We start from the raw sequence: 11,579 nt of genomic DNA on the forward strand, positions 1-11,579 counted from the left end.
GGGAAGGAGGACACGGGGCCAGGCTCCATCCAGGAGCAACCCCGAGGATGATGCCAGATTTGGGGCAAGATGGTTCTCTGATTAGAAAAATTCTCTGCAGGTGGAAGGGTGAGAAGATGTGGTACATACTTTTTTGAGAGTTTGGATAGCAGATGCAATCCCTGATGTTTTATTTGAAATAACTCCTACTCATTTGTGGAAGAAGAGCTCACAATACTCACATTTCCAGTGCACCTTATTTCTCTTGTAACCTGCAGCCCACAACTGTCACCTTGATGCACAGTAAAATATGTAGACATAAAATGGTCAGGAAAATTCTCCATTTGCTAAGCAACAAATATGATCAGTGCTTCTTTGTTCACTCTAAGACTCTGTAAAAAAAAGGCCTAAAAATTTGAAAATGTAGATTACTAGCAAACCTTAAAGGTCATCCTGACACATAAGGCATTTAATGAATTCCTGGATTGATATTTTTCTTAATTCTTCTGGAATTAGATTATAATGATTGTATTTGCACAGTCTCAATTTTTTTGGAAATGAAGTGTTTGGTTTCATTAAATAAACTAGGGACTTTGCTTCAGAAAGAGTGACTTTCTTTATGAAACTAGCTTAATTGCAACTAAAATACGGGCATATATGCTGCAGTAATCACCCTCTTCCACAATTGTTTCAGTAATTCAATTAGCCTGATATACAAGAAAGGAAAGTAAATTTAGCTTCAAATTGAAGGCTACATATGATTGGTATATTTGACTTCAGGGGATATTTATAAGCAGATTATTCTTGGGGAACTTCAGCAGGTAGGACTAGAACTGCATTTTTTTAAAGACACTCTGTACAGGCACCGAAATAAATGGTCAGTGCTTATGGTAGTCCAGCCTGGAGATCCTCTGACAACATAGGTCCAAACACTTGAAAAAAGTCTGATCCAGGGCTTCCTTCTACAGAGGGCATGACATTTTTATAAATGGTTAAATCTACACAAGAATTACCACTAATTCCAACTTCAGAGAACTACATTGAAAATGTGTTTATTTAAAATTGCTATTCAGCTGTTCCTTAATTAAAGTTTACAAAGCCTGAGTATGCAGGAACACCCGCTAGAAGACCTGTAATTCTTGGCAAAGGGCAGAATTGAAGATGTGGTGCTTTTTTTTCCCACATTCTCTGAGCTAGCACAGGGAGTTTTCTGCCCACCAGCTTTCTTGGTCCCACACTAAGGCACCAAACCCCTCCAGTTTCTATGTGCAGCTCCGTAGCACCAAGCTCAAGGCTGCAGGGTCCATGAGATGTCACAGAAATAAAGAGTCAGCCTGAATATTGCAGTGTTTAATCCAAGCAAACCAGATTACTGGGAGGATTTATGTCCTAGTGCAAACTTCAGCAGTTAGTCCCATAACACATGTGAAGCTTCTGAAGCCTTATCTTCTCTTTATCAGTTGAATAATACCGGCTCCTGCCTAGCCAGACTAAATGGGATTTTAATTGAATGTTTCCTTTAAAAATCAATGGCAGGAAAACAACAGGGTCAATAGTGCATGAGCATGTGCTCAATTCCCCCAAATGACACACGCACACCCACCAAACACATCCATGTAGGCAATACAGCACTAGCGTGATTATTGTGATTATCATTATTACATATTCTTCTGAAATCTGAATTCAGCTCTTGATTCCTTGGGCTATGGGTAGGCACACGCTTGGGGAGGGGGCACGTAATTATAAATGTTGCAGCTGGTGCCCATTGCCTCACCCAGAAAAGCCTGGGATGGCTGCAGGAATCGCTGGGCACATTCTCATGGCCTGCCTTCACTGTGCAGAAAGGCAAATCAGATGATTGCCGTGGTCTCTTCTTGTTCGTGTCCTTGCTAAAATAAGTCACCCTGCTCTTCACCCTGTGATCGGTTCCCGAAGGCAAGTGCCTGCTCTCACATGGCTTCTTAAAAAGCCCATGCATCGCCGTTCAGATGCAGGCTTTTGCCAGTCCTGATCTGATTGCAGGAGACAGCCGTCTGCGGAGCTGCGTGGGATAGGGTAGTTTTTAAGGGATAGCCTGGTCTTTGGTCTGAACAGAGAAAAAATGTCCCTCAAAATGAGTCTGAAGGGACGGGACTCAACGTGAGCCTTTGGCTGATTCCGTGCAAGCTTCACGCATGCACATACACAACCGTGCCTCGGTCTTGGCTTCGGGCACCCTTCGTCTCCCAGTGACAGCCCTCCCCTAAAAGAAGGACATTAGTTATGGTGACCTGAACAGTATTTTCATGACAGTACCCACCAGAATTACTTCAGCTCCATCTTCTCTCCATGGATGGGATGGGTATTTCCAGCTCAGCTTCTGCAGGTGCTGCACAGCAGGTGTCTGCAGCCACAGGTCCCTATTGCTGCATCTTTCTGCTCCTTCCCGTGCCCATGACCCATGTCCCCTCCACCTCGTGCACTGCCTTGGGCCATGGGACTGATTCTGAGCCCACTGATGCTCACCAAAAGCTGAGCTCAGAAAAACGTGCTGCGTGCTGTAGTTCCTCCTGGCTTTCCTTCCCATGCCCCAAAAGACGTATGTCATGCATTGTTCCCCAGCCAGCACTGCCCTGGCTTTGCCATGCATGCTTTTAGCCCTTTACTGGGTTTCCTTGCCCCCCCGCTGCATAGCCACCTCTGCAAATCTGTCTCCTTCCCTACACATCCCCTCTGCATTTCGCACATCATTCCCTTCACTGTGTCCGGCTTTACCAGGTTTTCAAGCTTTGACTCGAACAGGGACATTTTTTAGCTGTATGAACCCTCTAGAGTTAAATCCCTCTGCAGATTTTTCTTTCCTCTTTTCTCTTTTTTTTTAACCCAAAATAAGGGTGCCTTTTTCCAGTGTAGCTTATACTGCTTGCAGCCTGCTTTGCTCCCAGATACATCTGAGCCACTTCCCAGTCATAACAGAGAGAGAAGTATGCTGAATGGCGTGAGCAGAAGAGATAAAGGCTGCTGTGCAGCAGCATCTGCTGCTGGGACCACTCCACGTCTCTCTTGCCCCTTCTCACCTGAGTGGAGCTGTGCATGGATGTCTGAGAGCTAAAAAAGATGCGTGCACAGTAGGAATCTAACCCTGCGCTCGTGGAGATGGAAATCTAAAGAATTTGTTAAAATCAAGATGCAGTTATCTCTTTCACATTTACTGCCAGTTCAGTGAGGATAAGTATCAGTCATCTTCCAGGTCATTAGCAGCCTTCCCCGAGCATTGCTTTCCAAGCTCTGCTTTCACAGCCTGAGGCTCCAGGTATTTTCGAAATACTACAGCAAGGTGGATGCAACTTCTAGGACACAGATCCCAGTTTTAACCTGCGTAAAGAAGAAAAGCTTTTAAAAGTCTATGTTTTGGTTGAAAACTGCTTATCCGTTTGAAAGAGCAATAACTAATAAAATCAGATATTTTGTAGCTCTTATTGCTCTAGGATGAGCTATTACTGCCCTACCCAGGTTACAAGGCATCGGCGTCAGCAGCACCAAGGCATATTCTCTCCCTTTCACCCCCAGGCTTATTTTACTCATGAGCCGCTGGAAAATGCAAAAGCTGGTGTTTGACGTTGGGGTGAGCTTTTTGGGGGACACCATGCTATCTGCTTTGCCACTAAATGAAGCAAAGCGGCCGCTCTACATCCCCTGCTGTGTGTTTGGCTGACTTGTTACCCGTGATAACCTCACCAGCTGCCCAGGCTGCTTCAAACGGCGCCTTGGCTGTGGCATCCATAGCCTGGGCTCTCCAGGGAAAGGGCTTTTAGAGGGAACACGCCTCCCTTCCACCTCACCCAGCTCACTCAGGCTTGGAAAGCCTCCAATCACAGCTGGTTGTAGCAAAGGTCGGGGTTTTCTGTCGGGCTTTTTTCTTCTCTCTTTCTGGCCTGGAAGAAAGCAGCAGAACCACAGGTGATGCAATTCGATTAGAAGCTCCCGAGGCTTAAATTAAACAGAATTATTTATCAAATCTCTGGGCCATTAACCCCGTCTCTAACAACAGCCGTACAATAACCTCCCCCTCGCTCCTCCCACATACACTTCCCTTCTCTTACAAAGGCTCAGTGAGATCCAATAACATAAAATAAATAAAACCCCCCACATCCTTCAGTTAAAAAAAAAGAAAGTGGCAATGACAATAACAAACAAACAAGTGACCTCAGTGCTGGATGCCGGATGCTTTGCTGGCTGCTACGGGACTCAGGCTGTGCTGCATCCCTGGGGGGGCACTGGTTGGGCCCCCCAGCTCGTGAGCCATGTGGGTGTTGCAAGGACAGCGGTGCTGCCCGCTGCCATTGACCTTTCCCTCATCCTCATCCTCACCCTGCACAAGCTAGCTAAACCTTCATCTGTGTAAATAAATCAGAGTCCCCAGCAGGGAGGTACACCCGCTGCCAGATATGTTTGGGATGATGCACAGTGCGCCTAGCACTCGTGTCTTCGCTTGATGCTCTTCCCAGGGCTGATGCTCCCAACCCTACAGCCAACACCAGCCTCCCCATCCCACCCCTCCAAACCTCACTGAGAAGGACCCTGAAGAACCAAGACCTCATTGCTAAGACTGCACACATTTAATATTTTTTTTTCTTTGCTAATTAATTTTTAGTTCTTTGTTCCCTGGTTGATGAGAATTTAGGTTTTGGGAGAGCTAGACTTTCTCATACTTTCACCTCAGCCACAGCAACTGAGCTTTATCTGGGGTGAGACAGTGTAATGGAAGCCAGACTCTGCTCTGCTTGCCATTGGTACTGGGAGCACCAAGTGAAACGTCAAGTTATTTTGCAACATGGAGTAAATCTGTAGTAGCTGGCAATGTGGCAAATGAGCTACATGTTGCTGAAAGGAAATCAATAGACTGCTTGAGCCTGGAAAATTTTACTTCTCTGATTTTGATATTTTATCCCATAGGTTGCATTTGTCTGATATTTTTTATAGTTCTCTGGGACAAAATCAGCCTGACAGACATGAAACCTTTGTTTGCACAAAGAAACTTTGTTTCTTCCTGTTTTCCTGCCTAAGCAAATTAAACATTTTACATTTCAGTCGTCTCCAGCATGCCTGCCCTGCAGGAATGTTACTGGTGCTATTTGCAGAGAGAAGATGCTGAATAAAAGAGCAGAACCTGTCCCTTGGTATTTTACACTTCCCCTACCCTTGGCTGATTAACAAAGATTTTAGTTCTATCTTAGTACTTCCTTCCGGCTTTGTTCAAATTATTTGTCTTGAACATTTCTTGGCTTGAAAGTATGTCAAGTTCAGTCTCTCCTGTGGGAATACCAGGACTTCTACTCCAACCACGAAACACTGCCGGTGCAGCCTGCTCCAGAGCAAGTAACTCGGCTTGCACCAGGAAAAGAGGCAGGAGAGACTCCATGAATACTGTTCACCTCCTGGGCCAAAGTTTAGAACTGCTAGTGTTTAACTTGCAATGGTTTATCAGTTCCCAACTGAAATAATAACACAGTCAGATGTAATCCAGATAGGTCAGAAAAGGTAGAGAATGAGGAGGCAGGAATTCTATGGAGTCTTTATGAAGCCCTCTATATTTATATGCATAAAGACAAACTTTACATATATAAAGATGATATGGTTTTATCACCTTTAAGGAAGCTGGGGCTGTGTTTCATTTAAATTAATTACAAATGTTACCCATTAACGTTCTTCTGACCTCTTGCTGACTAATTAAAGGCCTATCATGATGCTCAGAAATGTTATTCAAAGTGAACCAGTCTTGAAATACGTAATGTAATATATACGATTAAGAAAAGTATAGCAATTGCCTAATTAGGTAAACAAGTAATATAATAACTCTTATTTGAAAGTTTTTTCTGACTGCTTCCTGAGCTGGGAGACAATTAAAAAAATAAAAAAGAATGAAAAATCCAAGTCCAAATGCAGCAGGCCAGAACTGTTTTTTAGACACAGGGTAAACAAACCTCCCATGGTTTAACCGTCACTTATAAAGACAGAAAGAATTCAAGCTTTCCAAGTGGACTCTACTTTTGACAAAGCAAATCATTCTATTTCTGCCTTAAATCATGATCTGGAAATGAAGGGCATTTCAAATGTCACTTGATGTAGCGCACTGACGTGGCTGTATTTTGGTAAGAAACCTATCATTAACTAGTCTTAAAAGTTTGTACAGGGCTCGGCAACCATTTGATGGTCTGCTGCAAGCGCCACGGAGACAACCTCAATTCTGGCATTGCCACACTTGTGTAAGCCTGGCTGCGTGACCTTAAGACATCTGTCTGTATGTGGCAAGTACAGATCCTATTTCTCCCTTCCTTACATTTGCTCCAGTCGTTCACATCCGTGCAAAGCAGGTGCAAAACGTCATGACTGTTCTCACGCAAACAACGAGAAGGTCGGTCAATGCCAGTAATGATGCCTCAAAGTTAATTACCCCCTACTTTGAAGGGGGGGGAGGGTAAAATTAGAATATAATCCTGAATTTAACAAACATAAAAGAGCATTTAATTATTCTAGTTATATTGTTATCCCCAGACACTTTCTCATTTTCGACAGGATCTGCTCCTCTAGGGCAGGAGATAATTGCTTATTTCCTTGTACACTTCAGTGATCATTCTGGAGTAGTTAATGATTTATTAGGAGAGCTGGAAGTGTTCAGCCGCTCTGCAAGTCAGGCAGCAGCACTGTGTCCAGCACCTTTGATGCTGATAACAAAAAATCCAGCAGCCCAGAATCAGGGCCACTGATCAGGAGCACTGCCAGGCAGTGACAGGGTGGTGATACAGGCTCTTTGCAGAGATTCCCCTCCTGTGAGATACCTGTGATGAGTCAGACTCTGGGAAGAAAAGATAATTCTGGTGTAGGGAAGTCTCTCCCACTCCGTGTTTACCTGCTGTAAAATCTCCTCCGGGCCGGCGGAAGCACAGCTGCATTAGCACAAAGCCTGTGGTCTGGCTGGAACCCTCTCCAGACTTTCAGGTTGTCAAATTAACATTTGCATCAATTTAATTTTCACATGACTCATCATTAAGTGATTCAGTCTCCAAACAGCCTTCAAATGGAGCTGACCTCTCTTTCAAAGCTTGACCTCAGGTGGGGATTGAGAGGAGGAACAGGAGACTGATGCAAGTGCAGATGCCAGGGTCAGGCAGCTCTGGCTTCCCAGGGCGCAGCTCGCAGAGGACCAGGGCTGTCGCTGCGCACCCACCACCTGCCACACACGCTTCCTTGCCGCCTTGTATCAACCGGCAAAAAGGACAGTACGCACAGAGATAGGAGTGGAAAGCAACCGCAAGACAGCAAAAAGCACCCATGTGGGACCCTAACGCTGAGATTGAAACGTATTTTTTAGGTAAGACCTATGAGCTGTATGAAACTTACCCAAGTCCTGTGCACTCTCTTGGTGCCCGGGATGTCCTTTTGCCTGGAGCAAGCTGGGACGCGCTGGCGTTAAATGTCAGTAGATGGGACTACAGTGAAGAATTTGCAGGGGACATGCTTTCCTGAAAGCATAAAGGCCCAGCCTTTTTCAGCCTGTCTTTAGACCTCTGCAGCTGCATGTTTTGCCTCCAGACACTTCCCTAGTGGACATCAATAGTGATGTAGCAATCACACCAGCAGGCAGGCGAGTTTGAAGACCGGTCCCTTTTCAAGTTGCTTGTAAAAGAACTGTGGTTCCCATTGCTCCTAGGGAAGCAGGAGGGGCTGCAGCACCTGGTTTGATGAGGAACACAGAAACCAAATGTAGTGCTAATATTTGTAGAGGGAGAAAACAAAGCTCTAAAGGGGAACAAACCCCACAGCAGGTGTTCACCTACACCTGGGTAAGATGGGTCAAGCCACCCCTCTGGAGCCATCTACCGCTCTCTCAAAACTAGGAAGGGAGCAAACATCTGAAGTAGGTGGTTGGTCTGAATTCCCTCCATTGCCAATACCTGTCCCAAATGGCCTAAATTTGGTCAGACAAGGTCAGGCTCAGCCTGGCAGTTACCTCCTGAGTGCAGCATGCCAGACAACTTCACCACCATCAGCTAATGGGCCACCAAACAGCAGCATCTTAAGGATCACCTGGCAAAAGAACTGTGTACAGGTCTACATTCAAAGGTGGCCCATGGTGATCATCCTCCCCATCTCCCTTCCCTGTCTTTCTCATATATTCTATCTACAAAGCTCCAGTATCAATGGTTGCTCCTAAGCACCTACTTCTTTACACCATCCCAGTAGGATTCGAGGAAAACTCAGGTTAGAAGGGACCTCAGGTGGTCATGTGCTCCATGCTCTCCCATTTTGTTTCTTGGAGGGGAATTAAAGGCTCGAAAGAAGTAAGCAGGACCTGCTGGTTTTAGGAAGATCCCAGAAAAATGACGGCCTTGGGCCCACCTCACCAAGCAAAGTCATGTCTCCTCTGCTCCATAGTGTCAGCCCCCATTCCAAACGCGGCACTTTCTTCTTCTTTTTGTGCACTCCCACCCTTCAGCATCCTCCCCACCAAAAATCCCACCCGTATCGCCCAAAACCCTGGTTCATCTCAGGTCTTTGACCTATGCCAGTTTTGGGAGCCACCAGCAGCTGCCCAAGCTCTGTGCCCTGCTGCCAAGAGAGACCCAAGCCTGATAGGGAATGTTCTGGATTTTCCTGAAGGCTTGTTTTTTAGTAACTCTCCATTTTCAGAGCTTATTGGCTTGCTCTTATCGTGAAAGGTGCCCCTGGCAATACTCATCCTTCCTTTATACGGAAAACATCCCGGGCCTGAAGTTATATAAGTGTCACAAGGGTTTAAGGCATTTTTTCCCCACTCACTCATAAGTGTCAGTTAGCTTCTTATCCACAGGCTGGGAGTCCAGGAGCAGTTTGTGTCTCTTTGGCTCCCGTATCTCATCATAGGGCACTTTTCACTTCAGAAATCTCTCTTCCCTTCTTAGGCTACTCCTCAAGTCGGGAGAAAGACTATCAACTGATGTCTGAAGGGGAGGTCAGCCCAGCAAGCAGCTTGATTTGTCTCTCCGCAAAGCTGAAAGTCAGGGGTATTTATAAGACGGAAAGACACAGGGCACTGACCCTTTCATCTCACATTTCATTGTGAGGGATCTGAACTGTTAATTTTCCAGTGCACCGCCAAGAGGACCGCCAAAGAAAGTCCCAACTGCTAAAAAAACTCATAGTAAGCTGTGAGAGTCCTCTTGCTAGTTGAATGACAGAACTGTATTCAAAAGCATATAGATAAGCGTGAAAAAAGCTGTGAAACAGGGAGGAAAAGCATGAGAAACAAAAAGAGTCGCAGGCTGCCTCCGTGCTAGGGTGCTGAGCCAGCCACCAGCAGCACATGCAGACCGAGGCTGGAAAGGCCCAGAGCCCTGTCCTTCTCTCTGTTGTGGGCATGTTTCTCCAAATGCATTGCCAGAATTTCATAGAGACCATGGCCAAAGCCGCAGATAACAGCAGATAAAGATGTTCCATTTCTCCTCCGGACCAAAATTGGGGATATCTGCTTTGGTTTGGAACAGAGCCATGCGAGAGAGACTCTCACAGAGCTGGAGGAAACCTCTCCAGCCCAACCGCTTCCCTTGGACAGCTTTGTGGGAAGAGACCACAGCCAAGTGTCCATGGCTGGAGCCCTGAATATTTCAAGCTCTGTGAATCTCTGCTCATGTATTTGCTTCCTAATGTACCGGACTCCGTTAACGGCTCTTGATTTATGACGTGGATGTTGAAACTAGTCTGCTTCCCTGTTTGCCTGAACACATCGGATCCTGGAACCTTAAGGTCTCTTAAGCAGACACCATATGAGAGGACTCATCATTTAGCTTGCTGCTAAGATCTCTTTTTTAACACTCCATCGATGTTAAAAATCCTTAAATGAAGCTCAGGCCTAGAAACAAGAAAAGGGGTGTAAAGTTGTGTTGGTTTCCCACACAAGCACAGGACAGCTACGAGCAAGAGTTAGGCTCACATTTCTTACAAATGGTATGAAATAAATAAGATGGGAGGATGTCCTCCCATCTTTTCCTGACCAGAAATAATTCAGTTTATAATGGTTGCAAGCAAGAAACTTTTAGAGGGAAGCACGGTATTTGGGTGAACGTCTCTCGCACCTCTGAAATTTGTCTAGCTGATCTATACAGTCTTCCCGTGACCCAGCCGCAGATTCCAGCTATGGTTTAATGTAGCTCTCTTTTTCTTTATGTTACATGTGCCTAACTAATCTCTTTTCCACCCATAAATTTCAGCTAAATACATGCAATATCACAGAAATACAGCTGCTGCCATACAAGAAAACACTTTCCAGAGCTGAGGTCTGCACTCTTCTCCTCCCTTTCTCTGACACACTTACAGTGTATGGTTGCCAGAAAAGTTTATCTAAAATAAGAGTCCCACTGTGGACACCATGAAGTTAATGAATCAATCGATGTACTTAATCCTTACAGCAGGGTGTAATGCACTACCTGGCTTTAGCTGAAAGAAATTTGGAGTTTTTTTCTGATTCCTGGATCTTTTACAACAGCTTTACAGCCCACTACCAGGCTCTTTTGATGTGAACTGTCACTGATCAGCACTGATAATATAGCAAATGAGAGACTTGATGGGCTTCTTAACATCTCAGTCATCCATAGACCGATGACAGTTCCAGATTAGCTGTTGCTGTGCATGAATCCATCTAAAATACAATATTTTGCTATATATTTTTTTTAATACAGGCAAGAGTAATATATCTTGTTCAATATAAACTCAAAAAGAGGGCATAAATATAGACCAAAAAGAAACTTAAACCCTGGGGCACCTACAGATTAGACAGCAGCTGAGTTACGGCTTTGAGAACTTTGGTTGTGTTGAAATTTGTGTCTTTAAGGTTTTGCTTTTAGGTTTTTGGCTAAAGTTTCCAGACATTGAAATTCCTCATTAATTTTATTTCTCTATATTTTCATGGATCATTAATATGTGCAATTTATCAAGCAGGTGATAATAGCATGGCAATAGGAAAAGAAAAAAAAATATCAGTGCAATAATTTAATCAAGTGCCTAAGCCTGCATCACGGGGCTGAGACTTCTGGGTTTCATTGACTCCACACTTGACCTTGAGATAGTTGTGTCTGTCTGCCCATTTGTCTTCAAAATTATAACCTGCATTACAGGTGTGCTGTGAACTTGCAGTCCTGCCTAGGAAGCCCATAAAGAGCATCTGATGAGCGGTACCTCCCTGCACATCACAATGAGCATTTGTAGCATTGCTGGCAGGGAAATCTTGCCACCAGAGACAGTGGAGCGTAAGACACTACTCACCCCACCCTAAAATGGGTGCGTAAAGAATTAGAAGCACACACATCTCTCCATTGATTAGAAATTGAGTTCAGTGCAGCTCACTTAGCAGAGGTCATGGTTTCTTCCCTCCCTGGAAGAGCTTGCAGAGGATCCAGGCTAGACATCCGACTGGGACATGCTGGTGCTGTGATGTGCAGCCCCGCTCCCTCCTGCACGGCTCCTGTACCCAGCAGGGTCAGGTGAGGCAGCTCTGCAGCACAGGTGGGGCACGAGGGGAACCAGAGACCTGAGCTCCAGTTTTCATTTTCTTTCTGCAGGGCTTCATTAGCATACAGCAATGCCTG

General features: G+C 45.2%; 1 protein-coding gene across 3 annotated transcripts in view; it reads right to left on the reverse strand.

The window, feature by feature from the left end:
- Nucleotides 1-1,015: 1,015 nt before the first annotated feature.
- Nucleotides 1,016-11,579, reverse strand: part of EXOG (exo/endonuclease G) — a 48,145-nt gene continuing 37,581 nt past the window's right edge. The window contains exons 7-10 of one of the 3 annotated variants that reach the window (XR_008731834.1): nt 8,779-9,847; nt 7,360-7,692; nt 3,697-3,893; nt 1,016-3,333 (exon numbers count right to left, since the gene is read on the reverse strand). Coding sequence is in view for 1 of the 3 variants with exons in the window: in XM_055707923.1 (XP_055563898.1) it covers nt 3,831-3,893 (63 nt within the window). In the remaining 2 variants the exon portion in view is untranslated. The remainder of the gene's footprint in view (nt 3,334-3,696; nt 3,894-7,359; nt 7,693-8,778; nt 9,848-11,579) is intronic. The other 2 variants (XR_008731833.1, XM_055707923.1) reach the window with 2 other exon arrangements.

Source organism: Falco cherrug, chromosome 4 (genome assembly GCF_023634085.1).
Source record: "Falco cherrug isolate bFalChe1 chromosome 4, bFalChe1.pri, whole genome shotgun sequence".
Taxonomy (NCBI): Eukaryota; Metazoa; Chordata; class Aves; order Falconiformes; family Falconidae; genus Falco; species Falco cherrug.